Source organism: Melitaea cinxia, chromosome 6, assembly GCF_905220565.1.
Source record: "Melitaea cinxia chromosome 6, ilMelCinx1.1, whole genome shotgun sequence".
NCBI classification, from domain to species: domain Eukaryota; kingdom Metazoa; phylum Arthropoda; class Insecta; order Lepidoptera; family Nymphalidae; genus Melitaea; species Melitaea cinxia.
In genome coordinates this window covers 13,072,148-13,092,889 of record NC_059399.1, presented here as the reverse complement: position 1 = coordinate 13,092,889, position 20,742 = coordinate 13,072,148, and the positions used below count along the sequence as shown (strand labels likewise).

General features: G+C 38.2%; 1 protein-coding gene across 1 annotated transcript in view; it reads right to left on the bottom strand.

The window, feature by feature from the left end:
- The window catches only part of LOC123654747 (afadin), an 82,140-nt gene that overhangs the window by 10,132 nt on the left and 51,266 nt on the right, over positions 1 to 20,742 (bottom strand). The window contains 13 exon segments of the mRNA XM_045590631.1: positions 1,567 to 1,678; positions 2,297 to 2,437; positions 2,863 to 3,159; positions 3,630 to 3,817; positions 4,824 to 4,962; positions 5,663 to 5,876; positions 6,691 to 6,836; positions 7,137 to 7,245; positions 7,592 to 7,756; positions 8,191 to 8,610; positions 8,946 to 9,070; positions 9,900 to 10,067; positions 11,790 to 11,971. Of these exon segments, the coding sequence (XP_045446587.1) occupies positions 1,567 to 1,678; positions 2,297 to 2,437; positions 2,863 to 3,159; positions 3,630 to 3,817; positions 4,824 to 4,962; positions 5,663 to 5,876; positions 6,691 to 6,836; positions 7,137 to 7,245; positions 7,592 to 7,756; positions 8,191 to 8,610; positions 8,946 to 9,070; positions 9,900 to 10,067; positions 11,790 to 11,971 (2,406 nt within the window).

Here is a 20,742-nt window from a genome sequence, read left to right as displayed (position 1 = left end):
ACTCCTCCCGTGCTAAGATTGGGACTAGATTGCCAGCTACGTTTGTAGTTCTTGACACAATATTTGAGGTTGATTTGGTTAAAATGCTTAGTTAGAGCTTTAACTTGACCGAAAGCGGGGCGATATTCGTCCGGCGATTTCCAAGACTTTTTATCGACAGTATTTAACATCGGATTAACGTCTGTTTCTAAAGGAGGGAAATTTTTAGAATCTGATAAATATTTGGATTCGTCATCAAAAGATTCCGAAGTGGATAGAGAAACTTCAGTATCGTCAGATTTACTGGAGAGCGATTTAGTTACCGAAAATAATGTTTTTCTTAGTCGACTGTGGATATTTTGAATACTTTTCGTTTCCCTCTTAAAACTTTGTCGCATTTCATTCCTTCTGCCAAAATCTATCTTTTGAAGCTTCGCTTCGGGCTCCAAAGGTGAATTCTGTGTTTGACAAACGGCATCGACCGTAGTCGGCTTTTTATCATCGCTTAGATCTAACGAGAGAGAGGGAAGGATTCTACGTATCTTGGGCGTGGCCACTTTGCTACGTAGAGAATCGTTTTCAAATATGACGGGCTCCGAGTTGGGCTCGTCGATGAAGGGTATGGGCTGCGCCTCGGGCTGCGGCGTGCGGCAGCACTCGCAGGCGCTCACGCACTCGTCCACGCCGGTGCAGCGCCGGGCGCGCCGGGCGAGCAGGTCCAGCGTGAGCTGGGTGTCGATCGGCTGCATCTCAGGCGGCAGACAGATCGCTTCGCCGCTCTCACTGGACTGGTCGTAGCTAGCCGGTGGAGCGGGAACCGACGGAGGTATCTCGGGGACGTAGGCGTCTCGAAACGTATTATCGCTAGTCTGCTCGTCCGCCCCATCAAACGTAAATGTAAAAATAGGAATCTGGTGCATGGGTACGGGTCCCACTTTCAATTCCTGCGGGCAACCCGGCGTTTCTGGAGACATATCCTCTCGTAATTGATTGTTTTCGCGATCTAGCTTTATTATAAGCCTAGGGATAGAACCGTGATAGTGCGGTTGGCACTCCCTATTTGTCTCTTCCGTTTCGTCTGTGCTGGATTCGGAAGATTCTTCCTTCGATTTATTGAATATATTACGATAGCTATGACGACCACATCCTGTAATTAAAGATACTTTTAAACCAGAATTCAAGAAACATTCGAGTTGATAGTAAAGAAGCATAAAATAATTTCGAAACGACCAACTAAAACATTAAACAAAACCCAAATAAAATAAATAAGATAATAAATCTTCAGAAGACAAGACCACCAAAATAAAAAAGACGCAAAATAAATTGACAAATAGATATATTTGAATTTTGCCTGCGGTAACGAGTTCTGTGAGAGGAGAGGCCGGTTTCAAGAACGCTGGGTGAGGATTCGTAAACTTTCCGAAATTGTGACGCACTCGGTCTTCGTACTGCACTTCTTCATCTAATGAACCAAAGCAACAGTGAAATACACATTTATATTAGAAGTACTGTATTTTTCAATTATACTCATAACTTCTGAAATAATGAAGAAAAATATTTTTTTTTTTATTAATCATTTACCTTGACGCTGGTTGTACGCTGGCTGGTGTAAAAGTGTCGCCAATCCGTGGAGTACCGCACCTTGTTTTGCCACTTCGAGCGTTACGGTGGGACCTGTTCGTACTAAATACTCTGCAGCCTGTAATTTAATTACTGGTTAGTTTAATTATACATATGTACGATCTTATTTTAGTGTTACCCACACATTAGGAATTCTAAACATTTTTGAATATCATATCAAAAATTGACCGCTCCAGCGGGGTTCGAACCCGCGTCTCCGACTGACCGGCGCTCTAGCCAATTAAGCTATGGAACGATGTAACCGCTAGATCGAAATTTTTGATATGATGATTTTTATTTTCGGTTTAAGCGAACCGTGGCGCCGTCTATAGTGAGTTGTGAAAATCTTTGACAGGAGACGACACCATGCTATTTTTAATATGTACGATTTTATTTTTGTGTTACCAACACATTAGGAATTCTAAACATTTTTGAATATCATATCGAACCCCGCTGGAGCGGTCAATTTTTGATATGATATTCAAAAATGTTTAATTATACATATTTCAAACTATAGTGGTAATATGATACGATAGAGTAATATGATAGACGGCGAAATTTAAGTTCATTTGGTTTTATATAAACTAACTTTAAGAATCAGCAAATTATTTTGTCGATATTTTTTAGATTCACAACCCTTGAAACAGGCCTTTAGTGCAACATATTCGGGCAGTAGTAGTTAGGATAGTGGGGAGACCTTCTCCTGCGTGATGCCGACGAGCGAGTGTCCGTCGACGGAGAGCAGCTGGTCACCGGCCGCCAGGCGCCCGTCTGCCGCCGCCGCGCCGCCCGGCACCACCGACTTTATGTAGATGCCCAGCTTGCTCTGGCCGGCGCCCTGCACGGGTTACGTTTACGATGAATTATATTGTCAATACTTAGAGTATAGGGAAAATGAAAATGTTTAATTGAACAAACAAGTTGAAGTTCCATCTGGTGGTTAGCGGTTAAAGTAGCATATTGACGCCTGCGACACCAGAAGCATCGCAGGGGCGTTGCCGACCATACCCCCGACCCTCCTCAGGACTCTTGCTACCTCACTCGCCACAAAAACACAACACTACTCGAGAGCACTATTACTTAGCTGTGATCTTCTGTAAAGTTGAGCTAATTCCCCAGAGGGACTCGGGCCTGGTCCAGATTTTGAGTCGGTTATATCTTGTTGGGGCCTACCTCTATTAATACACATTCCAATTAATTAACAGACCAGTTTCATAGTATAAAAGTATAATCGGGTCGATAGCGAGAGCCGTCGATACGGACCTTGGCGGCGACGATGCTGAGCCCCATGCCGTTGGAGTTCTTCTGCAGCTGCACGATGTGCAGGCGCGCGTGCGCGGGCGGCGGCGCGGGCGCGGGCGGCGCGCCGTAGCCGTGCATGTACACGGTCCACAGGCCCAGCGCGTGCGGCTGGTGCGCCAGGCGGCACAGCCCGCCGCGCTGCAGCGGCGCCACGAACTCCGCCAGCCCGGGCGGCACGCCGCGCACCACCTCCGCGCTGAACCCGTCGCCCGGGATCAGCAGCGCCGCGCCCAGCCACACGCTCTCCTCCAGCGTTATCTGGCACCACACTCCACGATTTAGGCCATCTTAAGCGATCGATTAAAATGCTATCACACTCTGGTCGTGAATGGCGAACCTTCATATGACAATACTTTTTGTCCGCGATAAGTTCACGAAGCAAATACACTGTTATTAACTAGACTGATCCTAATTTGCACTCGTTAATTAAGGTTACCAAACCGCCTGCCCAACGTGGTGACTATGGGCAAAATACATGAGTTCACGCCATTTTTCAGGCTGAAATGATGATGATGATGATGGAACTAAAGTTACTAAATTTACTAATTAAGTTTACACTAACCGAAAAAGAGCTGAAAGTTTAATCTATAATCTCAATATATTTCATCAACGTCACACCGAATATAATAATAATTAATTTAAAAATAGTTTTATTACTAAAGTATTTTAAAGTGATCACGTTTCAGTAAATTTCAAATATTCTTATATAGCGTGCAGGTAACACCGACCTCGCGGCCGTCGGCGCGGTAGAGCTCGTCGGCGCGCGCGCGCGCGTGCGCGGCGGCCGCGTCCACGAGGTCGGGCGGCAGCAGCGGCGCCAGCAGCGCGCGCACCTGCACGGAGTTCAGCTTGAAGCACGCGCCCAGCGCGCCGCACACCTCCTCCGCCGAGCGGTACGTGCCCGAGATCAGCCGCGCTGCGGACAATAAGAGAGAAAACTCCTCACACTCAATGCTCTCCACTAGAATTAATTTCTATGTATAGTTCGCGTCATGTAAAAAGAACGCAGAAAGAAACTGGAGGTGCGTTTGCGCATGGGTATACTCGCGCACAAGTACTACTGTTTTATTTTTTAATTAGACTTTCACTCGCGGCTTCGTATAATGGTTATTGGCAGGTACATTAAAAAATACTAGAAATACAAGTGCGAATAATTCGGACTAAATAAGTATAATAATTATCACTTTACAAAATCACAATTTTTTTTTAAACAAAAGCAATAACAAATTTTTTAGTTATTGAAATGTCGTATTCAAAAATAATAATTATCTGTACTCCCGATATTCGTATCTTAATAGTTTTTATGTGTTTAAAATGATAAATTGATAAGTGTTTTTTAGTGAAATAAATGGAGAATTTTGTAATTTAAAACTTTTGTTCACGATAATATTTTGAGCCGACATCGAACTGTCAACCGCTGTCAACCAATAGCACACCGGCAAGCATGCGACACCTGATAAACACTCCCGTCCCCCTACCCGTACCACCAAATAGACCGATAAATCGCTTCTGCGCAGCTTCAAGGCCAGCGTTCTTTTTACATGACGCGAACTATAACCCTATAAACCAGATCAGATACAAGTTGATTGACTAAATTGATTAATTGGCATATCTTTTTTATTACAAAAAAAAAATTAAAGGCCGCTGCATATGTAATGTGTACAGGACGGTATTAGAACGTGAACGTGAATAACGGACGGGACGGCTCACACGCGGGACAGGTCGTGCTAAGCATCGTTGCCGACGGTATTTTTTCCTCCCTTTTCGTTTCACGTTTCCGTCCCGTCCGTGCATCCGTTATGTCTGTTCTTTCGTTAACATTTCCTATGAAACGATATTTCCCAAGCTTTATGTCCCGTTCAGTCTGGGTAAAAACACGTTGCGAATACATCGGCCTTAAATTAGTAACGTGAAGCACGTACCGGCTTGGTGCGTCCGGGCGAGGTGGCAGTCGGCGGCCAGCTCGAGGCCCTGTCGCTCGGCCCACGCGGCCACCAGCGCCAGCCGCGCCGACAGAGCGCTGCCCCAGCGCGCGCTCACCGACCCCGGCTCCGTCACCAACTATAACCAAGATCAATTTTAGTTCATTAAATAACTTTGTACTGTGTGGCTACGGTACCTACTAAAGAATATAGCCACCCCCTCTCTTCCCGTGGGTGTCGTAAGAGGCGACTAAGGGATAACACAGTTCCGTTACCACCTTGGAACTTAAAAAGCCGACCGGTGGTGGGATAACCATCCAACTGCTGGCTTTGAAATACACAGGCCGAAGACGGGCAGCAGCGTCTTCGGTGCGACAAAGCCAGCCCTGCGGTCACCAACCCGCCTGCCCAGCGTGGTGACTATGGGCAAAACACATGAGTTCACGTTATTTTTGGCGTAAACTTGTGGAGGCCTATGTCCATGGACTGTGTAGGCTGTAATGATGAAATAACTTTATACTATTTTTGTATATATCAAACTTACGATATTGTATTTAATAAAGGCGCTTGAGTAATTAGAGTTAAGTAAGAACAATACATTTTTATTTGGCTTCAAATCTGACGCTTGGTGCGCTAATTTTAAAGAGAAATTTAATAGCACACGATCTCTCTATGGATTTAATTTCTATTATAATTCATAGTCATGATTCTTATTATTTTAAGAATTAACATTACTTACCATCTTTTCATATATTCATAGAAAGTATCTACTCAGTCTACTGTATCATATGCACTAGTCAATGAAACGGGCACGAGTCACAGTGTCCGCGGCGTGGTACCTTGTTGAAGCACACCGCGTTGATGTAGTGGAAGAGATGCGAGAAGAGCTGGATGGTGAGCGCGGCGTTGACGCGGCAGCGGCGCAGCAGCACCATGGCGGCGGCCAGCGCCTGCAGCGTGGGCGCCGTGGCCTCCGTGGCGTCCGCGCTGCTGGGCTCCGTCAGCTCGGCCAGCGCGCGCGACAACTCCTCTTGGAAGCACGACACCAGGTTGCTGAAATGTGAAAACCGACTGTAAATTCACACTATCAATCATACGACGGGGAGTAAACCACTATACAGCCGTCTTTAAAAAAGCAGTTAAATAGAAATCTTGGATTTGTTTTAAATAAATATACGGTAGTATGCAGTATAAATCTAGGTTGGTGAACATCTTCACAACTTATATCGGTCTAAATAAATGCCCCGTCTCGTAGTCCACGAGAAAAAAAGTGTTTATGTTGGCACTGCATTCTATAAGCGCACTTGCGTGCTCGTTTTGTAAATTGTTTGAGTTAGATTTGTGTGTAATGTTGAGAGGATGTGGTGGGTCTGCTAACTGCTGTGTGCCTGCCAATTGCTGTTTCGATCTAGTGATAGTTTGGTGAAAGTGGGCCTTGTGTTATATACGAAAAAGATATATTAATAAAGAATGTTTAATAACCTTGTACAAATGTAATCATAAAAGAAATGAATAGCACCAAATGTTACACATGTAGTATATTGTCTAGCCCGTTGGCGCAGTTTGTAGTAACCCTGCTTTCTGTTCCGTGGGATGAGGGTTCGATTCCCGTCTGAGTCTGGGTGAGATATGTGTATTTATATATGTAATATTTCTATGTATATTTATCAAAAAAAAAAAAAATAATTTTAATAGTTCAGCCAGCTATTACTTGTAACACAAGCGTTTAGTTGCTTAACATGGTTACTGATGACCGTGTCATAATGTTATAAGATATTTATTATTATATATTATTATAATTATACTAAAACAGTCAAGAACAAAATAAACGAGTATTAAGGTTACAAATATCACAATCGTTTCTAACCTAAAAGCGTTTTGGACGGTCGTCGGTAGAAGATCTTGCGCCTGCGTTGAAAATGATGATATGTGTCGATCACATTTTAGAAAATGTAGAAGTTCGCTCGCGTTCGCCATCCAAAACGCCTGTGCAGCTGAGTCTGTACACCGTTCCTAGAAGAAAAAGCCATTTGATATTAAATACGAGAGTAATTTTTTTTTTTTTGTTTGATACAAATTGTTATTATAGGAAATTGCACAAGTATTAATTGTGTATTAATTAACAAAAATGAATTACAAGCTTAGTGTTAAAATTACAAAACAACTTTCGAAGATTATACAGAACTTTAGATTTTTAAGTGTTTTATTATGACTTTATCTTTTAAAGAGTAAAATTGAGGTGAATCTTAGTTTCGATTTAACGGGTAGCATTGTTTTTTAATATAATTTATAATTAAATGTGTTGAACTCTACCTGTACGGTGGCATGGATAAGAGTAGCGACGTGGTGTAAGAACGCCGTGAGCTTGTGAGCGCGCTCCGTCGGCGTCAGTTCCGGTCGGTAGTGAGTCGAGGCGCGGTATCTGAAATCGAATGATAATTTAAATTAGATTAGTTTTCTTTAATACTTTTTTTTTTAAGTTTTAGTGAAAATGTAACGCTTTTAAATTGATGCAATTGACAACCTTCTTTTTTAAATAAAAATTTACCATTAGATAAAATTATCAATAATATATTTTCAAAATATATAATTATGATGACCTCTATGATTGTTTCCATAACCCAAATTACTATACGAAATCGAGTGCGTTTTTCATATTTGTATTCCTGTGGGCCTAACGTGCAATCTGTTGTATATTGTGTTACGTACACGTGCGCCAATTCACGGATAAAAGTAGAAAATAGACACATGTCCAAGTCCGTCCGTACCTGGCGCAGAGGTAGAGCGTGTAGACGGGCGCCAGCTTGAAGGCGGGCGCGTGCGGGTCGAGGCGCGAGACGACGGCGGCCAGGAACTGCGCCTGCCCCGCCTCCGGGAACTCCAGCACGGCCGGCAGGATGGGCTCCTGCCCGCGCGCGCCCAGCACGCCGCTCCTGCACACGCGCACCTACACTGCCCGCACTACACAGCGTCGCGACACGCGGACTCCTCACACGGGCGTTTGGTGTCGGTAAGCGATCACACTACAGAGCCGATTTTTATAATTCTTTCTTTCTTAGAAATTTACATTATCCCGACTTTTAAAGTATGACAGGGACCATTTACATTAAATAATCTGAGGGATTTCAAATTTTAAAGCGATATAAAACACAAGAGTCTATAAGTTAATAAGTATTAAAAAGTTAATAATAAAATAATTATTATAATGAGGCATGTCAAATTCGAGATCATTTTATTAAGTATAAAAGTAAAAAATATGATATTTTTAACTTTGCTACTTCTAAATCTAAAGTCTAGTGACGAACAATAAGAAAAACATTAAAAAGGGAGCGTACGCACACATGGACAGATATAATAAAATCGTTACCTGTTGTCGTGACCCGACCCCCCACTCTTAGCACTACAGATGCTCTTCGTCTCCACGTTACCCTCTAGGTCGAAGGTGGTCTCGTAGTTGTCCTTATAATGCGAGGCGGGCGCGCGGGCCGCGTTCGCGCCCTGGTCCTGCTCGTACACCGAGCCCGAGTGCTCGTCGCGCATGTACTCGTCCTTCGAGTCGGCCATGTGCTGCGACATCATGAGCGACTCGTTGTCGAGCTTGAGCGTGTTGTTGTTGTAGGGCGCGGCGGAGTCGTTGGCGTTGTAGCCGTACGTGTCGTGCGAGGCGGGGCTGCCGGCGCGCGGGTAGTCCGCGTCGGGCGCGTTCGCGTTCGCGTCGAGCGCGTCCGGCGGGTGCGAGGCCAGCGACGTCGGCGACATTGCGCCGCTGTTCTCGCCCGACGGCGATCTAACGCGGGAATGCAATACACAAGCGCATGTCGGTGAGCCAGTGACAGAAACATGCAACGAAAGAAAACGACGATGATAGGATGACGAACATAATAAAACGCAACGGTTAAGTGATTAGAGAAGCGACGGTATGGTGACGATTTAAGAGAAACATAAAGTAAAGAAATAATAAAATACTACAAGTGTAGTGTAAATGTTCTAAGCAAGTCTAGAAACAGAATCTATGAGTTTAAAGCTAATATAGAATAGCTATACGGTACCAATGCACGAACAAAGTAATAAATTCACAACAATAATTACTGGTCTAAATGTCAAAGCGGATAGCAAGTTCACCTGTCGTATATGGAGCCGGAACCGAAGTGTTGTGACTGGGATAGGTTTCTGTTCATAAGATTTTCTTGAGCCGGATCAACGAAGCGGAAGGTTGACACTCGACCAAACTTGAGCAAGCAGCCATGCTTTTGTAATGAAAAAGAAATAACGTGTACTTTCAATTTAAACTTCGAAGAAACGAGCCAAATAATAAATATATTTTTCAAAATATTATAACAAAAATAATATGCAAAATATCTTAAATACTATCAACTTAAAAAGTAATAGGGAGCATGGTGCAATAAAATGTTTTAAGTAAAAAATGTACAGTCTTTGTAAATGTTTATAATGGGTAGTACAGCAAACAAGCCGGAGGACTAGTGTACCGCGCATGACATGTTAATAATTTATTAGGCAGCTACGTGTTTGCACAGTTAGCCTCATATTATGGATATTAGATGTCGTATAACGGCAGTTACATTGAAATAAATTCTAATGTTTTGTTAACGATCTCGTTTATTAACAAATAATTTTATTTATGTTACGGCTTTTAGCACGGTCTTAAGTTAAAATAGTTTTCATTCTTTGTTTTCTTAAAGTTTTTAATTGAAAATTTAGACCGATCTACTACAAATTTCTGATTAAAACTATTCAATACTTTCTGTTCAGTCTAAATTTTGACTGATTTGGCAATAAACATAATTATAATAAAAATATTAATAAAGCATTTCTACATTATAGGTACCTTTACAACCACTAAAAAACGTTATTTTAAACATACATTGTAGAAAAAAACTATAAGATGGGTTTAGTATAAAATGTGCACCAACATATTTAATTTCGACTTACAATTAGTTGCAAAATCTTATATTAAATTCTTCATCTAAAAAGTATCTGAAGAATTTTGCTGTCATTCCAACTTACAACTAACTAGTTACATGTTTTCAATTCGTCATAATATTGAAGTGTAGCCACCTGCAACCTCTGCGAGTGCATGATCCGCCGCCCGTTGACGTAGACGTGCGCGTCGGCGTGCAGCGGCGTCACGGTGTAGCCGCCGCCGTCCGCGGCCGCCACCACGCAGTGCCGCGACTGGATCGAGGGCCCGTACAGCTGCAGCGCTGTACCGTTGCCTGACCCCACCTGAATGTCGCGAAAATTATTTGTCCCTAATTAATATGTTGAATCTCTTGCTTTTAAAGTGTAGTAGTTTGTCCTAAATTACTATGGAATATTTATTATATCTCTTACTATGTAATTACTTATTATGAAATCTTTGAAATTACATAATACTGAACATGACAAAACCTTGCATAGCCAAAGCGATATCTACCGTTGCAACATCTAAGTGTTTGCAGTTTCGTACTGTTTTAAACGTTTTCGTATCTCAAGTTTGTGACATTTATGTATTGTCTTCTTCTTTTTAACCGACTTCCAAAAAAGGAGGAGGTGCTCAATTCGACTGTATTTTTTTTTTTAAATGTATGTTACATCAGAACTTTTGACCTTTTCGTCGACCCACGTTGTATTATACCGCATAACTTTCTACTGGATGTACCGATTTTGATAATTCTTTTTTTGTTGGAAAGGGGATATCCCTAGTTTGGTACCGTGATAAGGAAACCAGGATCTGATGATGGGATCCCAAAGAAATCGAGGGAAACTCTCGAAAATCCGTAATAACTTTTTACAGGGTGTACCGATTTTGATAATTTTTAATTTAATCGAAAGCTGATGTTTATCATATGGTCACATATAAATCGTCGATCTACGTTGTATTACTTGTCGATGTAATTGAAGTCGCTTTTTTTTTTCGTTTGCGAGCAAACAATTATTATCTCTTTTTCGTCTTGAGTTTAACACACGTCTAACACAATTATTCCTTTCGCAGTGTAAATACTCCGATATAATCCGCAAAAATCCTATTCAGAACAGATCCTCCGTATCCCATCAGACATACTGATCGTGGTGATCCACGGCCCTAATTTGGGCTTTAAAGCATGACGCTATGAATAGAGCAGCAAAATCTATTTATTAAGTTTCTCCCCACTAAAAAGTGTGTCAATGAGTCACTAGTGGTAAAATGGATAAATTCATTGGTAGCCCATTTATTCAGGAAGGTTGTTAACGATATAAATAATAGAAGCGGAGTATATCAATGAAAAATGTTGCAAAATCGAGGAAAATTTATTCCTTTTGATAGCATAGCATGTGGGATAATGTGACAATTTTTATACGAATGAAGTCACGGGCAACAACTAGTAAGTTATAGAATACTTTTTTATTCTATTAATGTGCACAGCATGATCTATTTTGCTCAAAATTTGGAGCCTTACAAAAGATCACCGCGAAAAAAACGAGTGTGCTTTAGACCACACGGCTGAAGTAAAACTTCTTTAAGCTAATCTAACTTATACCTCCCTCTCCACTTCCGTTCGCCTCGCCCGATCACACTTTTCGTAACGCTCTTGTCACGCATTCACCAGCTTACTCCCGAAGTCAAGCGCGCGTAAAGAAGTTTTAATTTAATAATACTGCTTTCAAGTAGTGTTGTGTTCTTGTGGTGACTAAAGTTGTCAGAGCTAGGGGAGAGTCCTTACTCTTAGGTTAGGGTCGGCAGCGCTTTTGTTACGTTCCTAGAGTTGCAGGCGTCCATAGGCTATGTTATCCGCTTACCATCAGGCAGGCCGTACGCTTGGTTCTCACCTTTATAGTATACCTACTAGTTGTGCCCCACGGTTTCACTCGCGTTAATTTGGGGAAAAAACAAACCACAATATTAAAACGTACAAAAAAAAAAAACAAATTGTATAGCTTTATAATATTAGTATAGATAATATAAAAAAATAAATTATAATATGTTACCTCGACGACGTCGGTGACGCGCACGCGGCGGCCGTTCTCGAGCGTGGAGCCGTCGGGGGCCACCTCGAGCAGCACGGGCTCGTTGCCGGGCCGCGCACTGCCCGTGCCTGCACCAGTCTTCTTCTTGCGCCGGCGCGGCTGCGCGTCCGACGGCCGCCGCCGCACGTGGAACATGATGGAACCTGGACGAGTTGTAGTTTTGAACATATTCCGTTTATAAAACACAACAGTTTCGACTTGATAAAAATAAGCGGTAGCGATCACGTTCTAGTTGATTATTTAATAATATTTTCAGAACTCGATAATGAAACGGTGTTTGTAACAATGATACTTATAAAATGAAATACAATTAAATAAGAACAGATTAGGATGCCTAAATATAATATTTGTAGCTATGTCAGCATATTGTAATGTTAAAAATCTTCATTTCACAATGCATGCATCGTATTCCGTTAAATCGTACCTATTTTACCGATATGGTAAATAAAAAAAAGTATAACATTTTATTTTTGTTATTGTTAAATTTTTTTATGAATGTAATAGAATAACATATGTAAAAATATATTTACCAAGTTAGACTACTACACAATTTGACGGTTTGCATTAGATACATACTAGAAACCAACAACGTTCACAATAGTACGGTGGCGTGACGTGTTTATTTGTTAAACTTGTGTCACTTTGTCCACTCACACAACAAAGACACTCCTCGTCCCAAGTATCATTTTGTCGTTTTTGTGTAACCCTACAGAAAATTCACCAATGTTTATCCTTTTATTTCAATTTTAAGCTATTTTTTTTCACACACACGAATTTTTTTTAAATAATTAACTGGTTTATATTTTTTGATTAGTAATTATTTCAAGAAAAAAATCTTTTATTAATTAACTTCAGTAGTATTAAAAATTAAAAGTGATTATAATAAATATCTACTACTAGCTAACCCAGCCACGCATTTCTGTGGTTCAGTAATTATAATTAAATAAAATATATGTAAATTCTATATTTAAACGCGCCATCTATAATTAAGAAAAAGAAATACGGCGCCATCTATTAGGATTTTATAGAACTAAACAATAAATACACACCAAAGTCGTATAATAAGCCTTTAATTTGCAATATCAAATATTGGAGATAACAATCTCCCAAGTTAGACTAAATTACACATGCTTATAAAATTTGATAAAAATTGGTTCAGTACCTAGTTTCGGAGTTTATCGCTAACATACTTCGTGACACGAAATTTTTATATATAGATAGACGCGCGAGTACAATTTCATTCCTCCGTGAACTTTTAAACATTTCTCTTTTTACCCGACTGCCAAGGAAGGGTTATCACTCTAGTTACGTACGCTTAGGTAGTTAGGTACCATTTAGCATTATATATTGTAAGGAACTATAGATCGATACAATAAATTTTACATGTTTCAAAAATTGTATCGCATCATATGTGCGCTCGAAAGACCCAAGTGCCGAACATATAAGGTACCGTGAGCCCGTGAACTTATTCACGTCTAGTGTCAACATCATTAGTGTCGACTGTTTCGCTTGTCGCAGACTCGAAACGTTCCACGGAACGACATAAACATCACCTAATACCACTCACATGTACCTCGCCGAACCCCACCCGTTCACTTCAATTAACCAATAACTACCCCGCATTCAATGAGGTCATTGCTTATAAATATTTAAAACTACGAATATATTAGTCCGAAACTAAAATGAAATAATGTTAAATGAGTTTTCAAATCAAAAACAACGTATAGTATAATATAATTTTGGCCCTCAGATATAATTCGAATGACTAAGTTTTATTGGTAAAAGCAAATATTGTTACAAGGATTCCTACTTTATTTTTCCAAAGTTCTGCTCCGTTAATCGTGTACTGTCCGCAAATATAGCGACATAATGGGATATTGTTGACTTTTAAAGGTCACTTTAAGTTTGATTAACTTTTAGTCAAAACAAATTGAAAAGTAACTTTATACCGTATTTACGAAAAAAACATTATTTATTAGGGTTCTGTGAAAAACCTAATAATAATTAATCATTATTAATATTTGTAAACTCCAACTATATTTTATCATTGTATTAACTCTATTTTTCGTGTAGAAATAACATTTGTTAAGTATTAGAGTAGGAAATACAACCTAGAGACAACTTCACCCATCTTTTTAATAGATGAATTTATATTAGAAAAATACCTACATCATATACTCTAATCGTCAGATAGCTTTAGCGGCAACTAATGAAACAAACCCTTAGACAATATTCGACATTATATTCATTAGAAAAGATTTAAATATTTAGAAGACAGCCAGTCTTCAATTCAGTTTTATTAAACATTATCTTTATTCGCAGGCTGGTTGTTGTTTCGTTATTAATTTCATCGCTTTATTATTAAGTAATGACGAACAAAATTTCTTTAATATCAGATAGAGAGTTAGAATAGTTTTTCATCAACTTAGACTAAGCTAACTAACCTTCTTAACCAACTACCTACTTCATTATGAAATTATACTGCGTACGAGTATATGTACATAATGTAAATATATGTACTTCAAGGTGGTACAGATCAAGCTTTCATAGTGGTCGTATATTTAATGTGTGTATCGTTATTTTGTTACCTACGCTTCATTTCTACGATAAAAGCTCACGACACATTTCTGTAGTTTAATTACCGAGTATTATTTCCTTTCTGCCGTATCGCAGTTGTGAACTAAACGATCGGTTGAAAAACATATCGCAGCGGCAGTACTGTGCTCAGAACCATGACCAGCCTGAGGCGCGTTTTTCGTGGTTCGTAACTTCAAAATGACGCGACGCGCGACACAACGGACCAATTGAGACTACGGCTGTCTACTACGCCATAATAAACTGAACAACTTTCGAAGCCAATCGTACACACGCTATTATTCGAACTGTATTATCGTGTTAAATGGCAATTTGAAATCGATGTGGAGTAATTATTATAAAAATTACACGATAAAGTATAAAATACAAGTCGTTTCACACAGTTTTACGCGTTTTACTAATTTACTAATGTTATTTTATAAGCAGTTACTAGAATTAGTTTAGTATTTTCTGCGTTTATTGATTATTATTAGTAACGAAATCTTTTATTTTTATAATATTTGGATAGATCTTTTTAAGGTAAAACTTTTTACGCACGCTTAACTTGGGGAGTAAGCTGGTGAATGCGTAAAGAGAGCATTGCGAAAAGTGTGATCGGGCGAGTCGAACGGAAGTTGAGAAGGAATTATAAGTTAGTGAAGATAAAAAGGAGAGTTACGTTTCGTAAGTTATACTTCAGTCGTGTGGTCTAAAGCACACTTTTTTTATGGTTGCCTTTACTTATCCTCAAAACAAAATGAAAATAGTTTTAAATTAAAAAATATTTTCTATCACACCTCGGATCCTCCATGACTACCAATTCGATTAATTTTATTTTCATTCAATTTAAAATTTCAAGGAAAAGATTTGCATGAAAGAAAGTTACTAAAAATTTTCTGGTTAAAATTAGATATTACGGATAATTTAGATGTCATTTTTATTTGTATATAAATACTATTATAATGGAATATGTAATAACAACCACTCGCGTGCGAGTAGTCGCTGTTGTATATCCTATCATATAATCTATTATAATATGTCTTTGACTAATTATTGTCTATGTCTTTTTCCAATGGTATTAAAATATATAGTGTTGAGTCGTGTTCTTTGTCAAAAATTAATAAAGTTATATAAAGTCAATCAAGAATATTTTTTACCTATCTCATCATAAAACAATCGCCTAAAACACCGATGGTTTCCGGGCTCGAATCCCACTCGGGCTGGATTTGTATTTGTACAAATATATCTTTCCGTTTTCAATGTCTATCGCGTTAAGCGCGTTAAGCACGTTAAGCACGTTAAGCCGTCGTCGGTCCCGGTTGTTATCACAAATACCTGATAGCGATCGTTACTCATAGTAGGGAATATACATCCGCCAAACCACAGTGGAGCAGCGTGGTGGATTTAGCTCCAATCCTTCATATACATGGAGAAAGAGGCCTATGCCCAGTAGTGGGATGTTACAGGCTGAATATGTATGCGTAATGCGTCATGGAATATGTATCGTTTAATTTCTGCAGTTTTTCATAAAATGTTTTTTATCCTAACTACTAGGTGACTCGGCAAACGTTGTCTTGCCCGCTAAACGCCATTTAAAAATAGGGATTGGTAGAAGGGTGAAAATTTAGGGTTGTATGTATTTTTCAACGCCAAATCATAACAAAATAAAGAATAAATAATTTATCCAAAAATTAAAAAAAATTAGGGGTGGACTACCCTTAACATTTAGGGGGATGAAAAATAGATGTTCGATTCTCAGACCGGTCCTCAGATCCTCAGATCGGTCAGGCCGTTTCGGAGGAGTTTAACTCCAAACACCGCGACACGAGAATTTTATATATTAGATAAATTCTAAAATATTAAGAAACAATGAACAAACTATTGGAAATAGATTGTAGTAAAACAAACATACTAAATATTTAAGTATAAGCTCGTTTTTCTTTTTCCATAGTAAATTCTAGTGAATTGCTAGCATCAAATATATAAAAACATCTTTGCGAATTTCTTTGAACGCTTTCGTTTGTCGAAAAATCCTAGAAAAATGTTTTTTGTTTTGTGACGAGAGTTTTAAGAATATTATACGCATTTTATTCTTCTGAAGAATTATATCTTTAAGCAGCAGTCTACACGAGGTTGGGACAATAGTGGCGTAAATTTTTTTTTTTAACCGCTGCGACAAAGCCAGCCCTGCAATCACCAACCCGCCTGCCGAGCGTGGTGACTATGGGCAAAACACATGAGTTCACGCCATTTTTGGCGTGAGCTTGTGGAGGCCTATGTCCAGTAGTGGACTGCGAAAGGCTGATGTGATGAATACAATTTGTAGTTTTCGAAATTTTAAATAACACACTTCTGTATTAAAATGTCAACTTTTAATTTGTACGATTTTATTTTTGTGTTACTTACACATTAGGAAATTCTAAACGCTCCACGCGCCACCGTCGCTTAGACCGAATATAAAATCATCATATCGAAAATTTCGGTCTAGCGAGTACATCGTTCCATAGCTTAATTGGCTAGAGCACCGGCACGGTCAGTCGGGGATGCAGGTTCGATCCCCGCTGGAACGGTCGATTTTTGATATGATATTAAAAAATGTCAACTCTTACTTAAATTGACAAATTGCGCTTGGACGAGGTCTTGGCCTCACACAAAATAAACTTACATATTAACGAACACATGCACTTATATACTACACATACATGTGGATATTACACAGGAATTTCATATATTTCTCAGGTTATACCTGCAATTTTCTTATTCTGCAATAAAAAAAAAATCAGCAAAGAATTTCAATAAATAGATGCCCTAATTTCAGTTTTGTGAAGCCGCGCGTTATTCGAAATCTAATAATGTTTGTTTACGAATTTCGATAGCACGTACGCTAATACACACAAGGATCGGGTAAAAGTGAAAATGACGAAATAGGTCGTGCAATATTCTTATATTTTTCTCAAAAGCAAAAATATATTATACCTGCCGAGCATTATAGAGGTACATATTATAGAGATACATTGCGTTACAACACGTGTGGAAAAAATCAATCGTCATCATACATTATTTATTCGCAATCCACGTATTATAGGTGGATAATGATAGCTACTTTATATATTATCAACTAGCTGTACCCGCGACTTCGTCCGGGTGGGAGATTCTATCTGGATACTCATTATTTTTTTTAATCGACTTCCAAAAAAGGAGGAGGTTCTATGTTCGATTTTAATTTTTGATGTATGTTACCTCAGAACTGTTGACTGGGTGGACCGATTTTGATTTATTTTTAATCGAAAGGTGGTGCGTGTCATATAGTCCAATGTTAATTTAATTGAAATCTAACAAGTACTTTTCAAGTTATATCTAACGTTTATCTTCTTTTGCGAGCAGGCACAATAATTAACGACGTGATTCTGATCCCGCGGGAATTATGGAATAAAAAGTATATGTTGCCGTGTGACCTCCTTTATCTTATTTTAGCTGGTTCAGAGACAGTAGTACAGAAATACAGACAAACATTTATAAAAAATAACTATATAAAGACTTCACAAAACACAGTAAATTTTTGGTAGGCTGAATGTAGTATTTTAATTTTATTTGTTTATTCACTATTTACATGTTTTATTTTTTATATATATTTTTTATAATTTAAACCTTTTGGGGTTTGTCGTATTTAATAGAAATAAGTTTGGTTATTTCATATCTATCAGGGCGGAATGTGCTTGGCGCGCGGTAAACCCGGTTTTTCCCGCGTATACCCCGATTTCGCAGAAATTTTTAGGTACTAAGTAGTATATAATATATTGATTTTTATTGAATTCCTCTATCTTACAGAGAAAGTCCTACAAAAATTCAGATTCAGCCGTCCCGAAAATTAGCCCGGACAAACAGAAAGACAACAGATAACATTTTTAAAATAATTTGTTTATGATCTAGTATCGTATAAATATATCGTTATTTTGAAATCACAGACAGACAATTCAGTTTTCATTTATATGTATATTCCATATTGTATAGATACATTCTAATAACTGGTACTTCTACAATAAAGCCATTTTGGGCTCAACTGGTCAATTATCTTATCTTTAAGAACATTTTTATATTTTTCTTCTAAGCGAAACTGAGAAGAAATGAAAGTAAATAAGTGAATTAATTAATACAAGAAAATGTACTAACAATTGTAACAAATTTTGTTGACAGAGCTTATTTAAATCTCAATTTAATTGTATAGACTATAGCTGCTTATTTCGGAGCGATAATTCTCATTCTCATTCGCGGTAAGCAGGAATGCTTTTCGAATTATGTCATCTGAACAGTAAGTACGTAATATTAAACAGATTTTAGAGAACAAAAGAAGGAATTAGTAACCAGTTACTAGGTTATTAACAGAACCTCTCGGCATGACTTGTATTGTTTGAACATTGTATTTTTTATAATTTTACACATTTCATAGCCTTGATAACGAATTATATAAAACGTCGTTAAATATGTATTGCATTATGAAAGAAACATTTATTAAATAAAAGGATTGGCATTTAATTCGTCACGCTGCTCCATTGCGATGTTTTTCTTCAACGCCGACTGTGATGGGAATTTATAAATACAAAAATTTCAAAGTTTAGCGCAGCTAGCCTGACGAATACTAATGATAAGTAAGATCTGTTGTTCCCACTCACGGAGTAGAAAACTAGTGTTTCTTATTACGTGTGCGCACTAAACCCTGGGCTATCTCAGCTCATAAAAATAATCATAAAATGTGTCAAAATGGAATCGATATTTAAAAAAAATCTCTGTATATTTATTTAAACTAAATTAACAAAATTTTTAACCAAGATTACTATCAAATTTAATACAACGCCCATCTCGTCGTTAGCGGTCCAATGACATCCGAGACAAAACTGCTGCATGTTTACGATGACATCAAATGTTTTACGAGATACCTGATATATAACATATAAAACGACACAAAATGGCGAATATACACTTTGCTTTATTATACTATTTCATGATTTTAAAAGTATTTTCATGATCTCGTGAAACACTGGAGTGATTTTTATATTACTAAACTTTTTTTTTTACTAAACTTTTACACTTTTTTTTTTTTGAAGTGTATTTATTAAAAACACGCGTCAATGACGAATGAACGTGTATCTGTAGCTTGTACCTACATAAGTAAGCATTGTAAGCATATTATATGTATAAAAAAAAGTAAGTCATAGTAAAATATTAACCAAACATTTAAATAAATAAATAAAATAAAAATAAAAAAGCCTTTTATTTCTTCCAGAAAACAATAGTTAGCAAGTTAAATTGGTTTGTTAGTATTTTTTTTTTTTTTTTCTTTTTTTTTTATTTTTTTTTTTTTTATCTATCTAATATTTTTTGTTATTTATTTACTTACTTAAACATTTAAGTAGTATTAAATAATTATCTTTTTTCAATACCTTTAAAATATTACACTTTTAAAAACAATATTGATAAGGTTAGATGGATGGCGACCCCATACGCCGCCCCTCGTGCGTGTTTAAATAACGTTTACGTGACGCGTGGAGTTTAGCTAATTGTCTGACTTGTTGCTTTTACGTCGTCGCCATCCGAAGAAACCAATTGATAATTAAATATAATAACAAAAGTAACAATAGCATGTGGAATATCCAAACATTCCTAATAATAGGACAATAGCTTTAACCGAAGTCAGAAAAATATAAAAATAAAATGATTGATAAAAAAATATCGAATGAATCCTTGCTAAAAGTTACAGAAGCGTATCACGATTCTCGATTCAGCCTGTAACATCCCACTTCTCGGTATAGGCCTAGGAGCTTAATCCACAAAGCTGCTCCAAGGCAAATTGGTGGATATATATCCCTACTATGAATAACTATCGCTATCAGGTGTACAGGTGACTGCTTAATGTGCTCTCCGAGGCACGATGGGGAGACAGACCCAAAAGGAAAGACAATCAAACCGAAAAGAAATATTGGTACACATATCCATTCCGAGCTGACATCGCACCCGCAAACCTCCGGTGTTTAAGCGCGTACAGGGCATCCGTACCACTACGAGCGGTTGTTGAAAAGCGTAACAAAGTTACGATAATTTTATTCTTGCCTAGAACAGTTTTACGTCTTGATAGTTTTTACATGCGTACTGATTAAGAGAATAGTACTAAACTGATGTGTACTCCGTTCATTAAAATATATTACATATTCCAAGGTTTAAAGGGGGTTGAATAACATATTTGATTCTTTAATCTAGCGTAGACCATCGATCGACCATCAGCAGGAGTGGCTAGTTCATTGTCCAGTGAACATGTATATGCATGTATTTAGTATGTTTGCGCGGT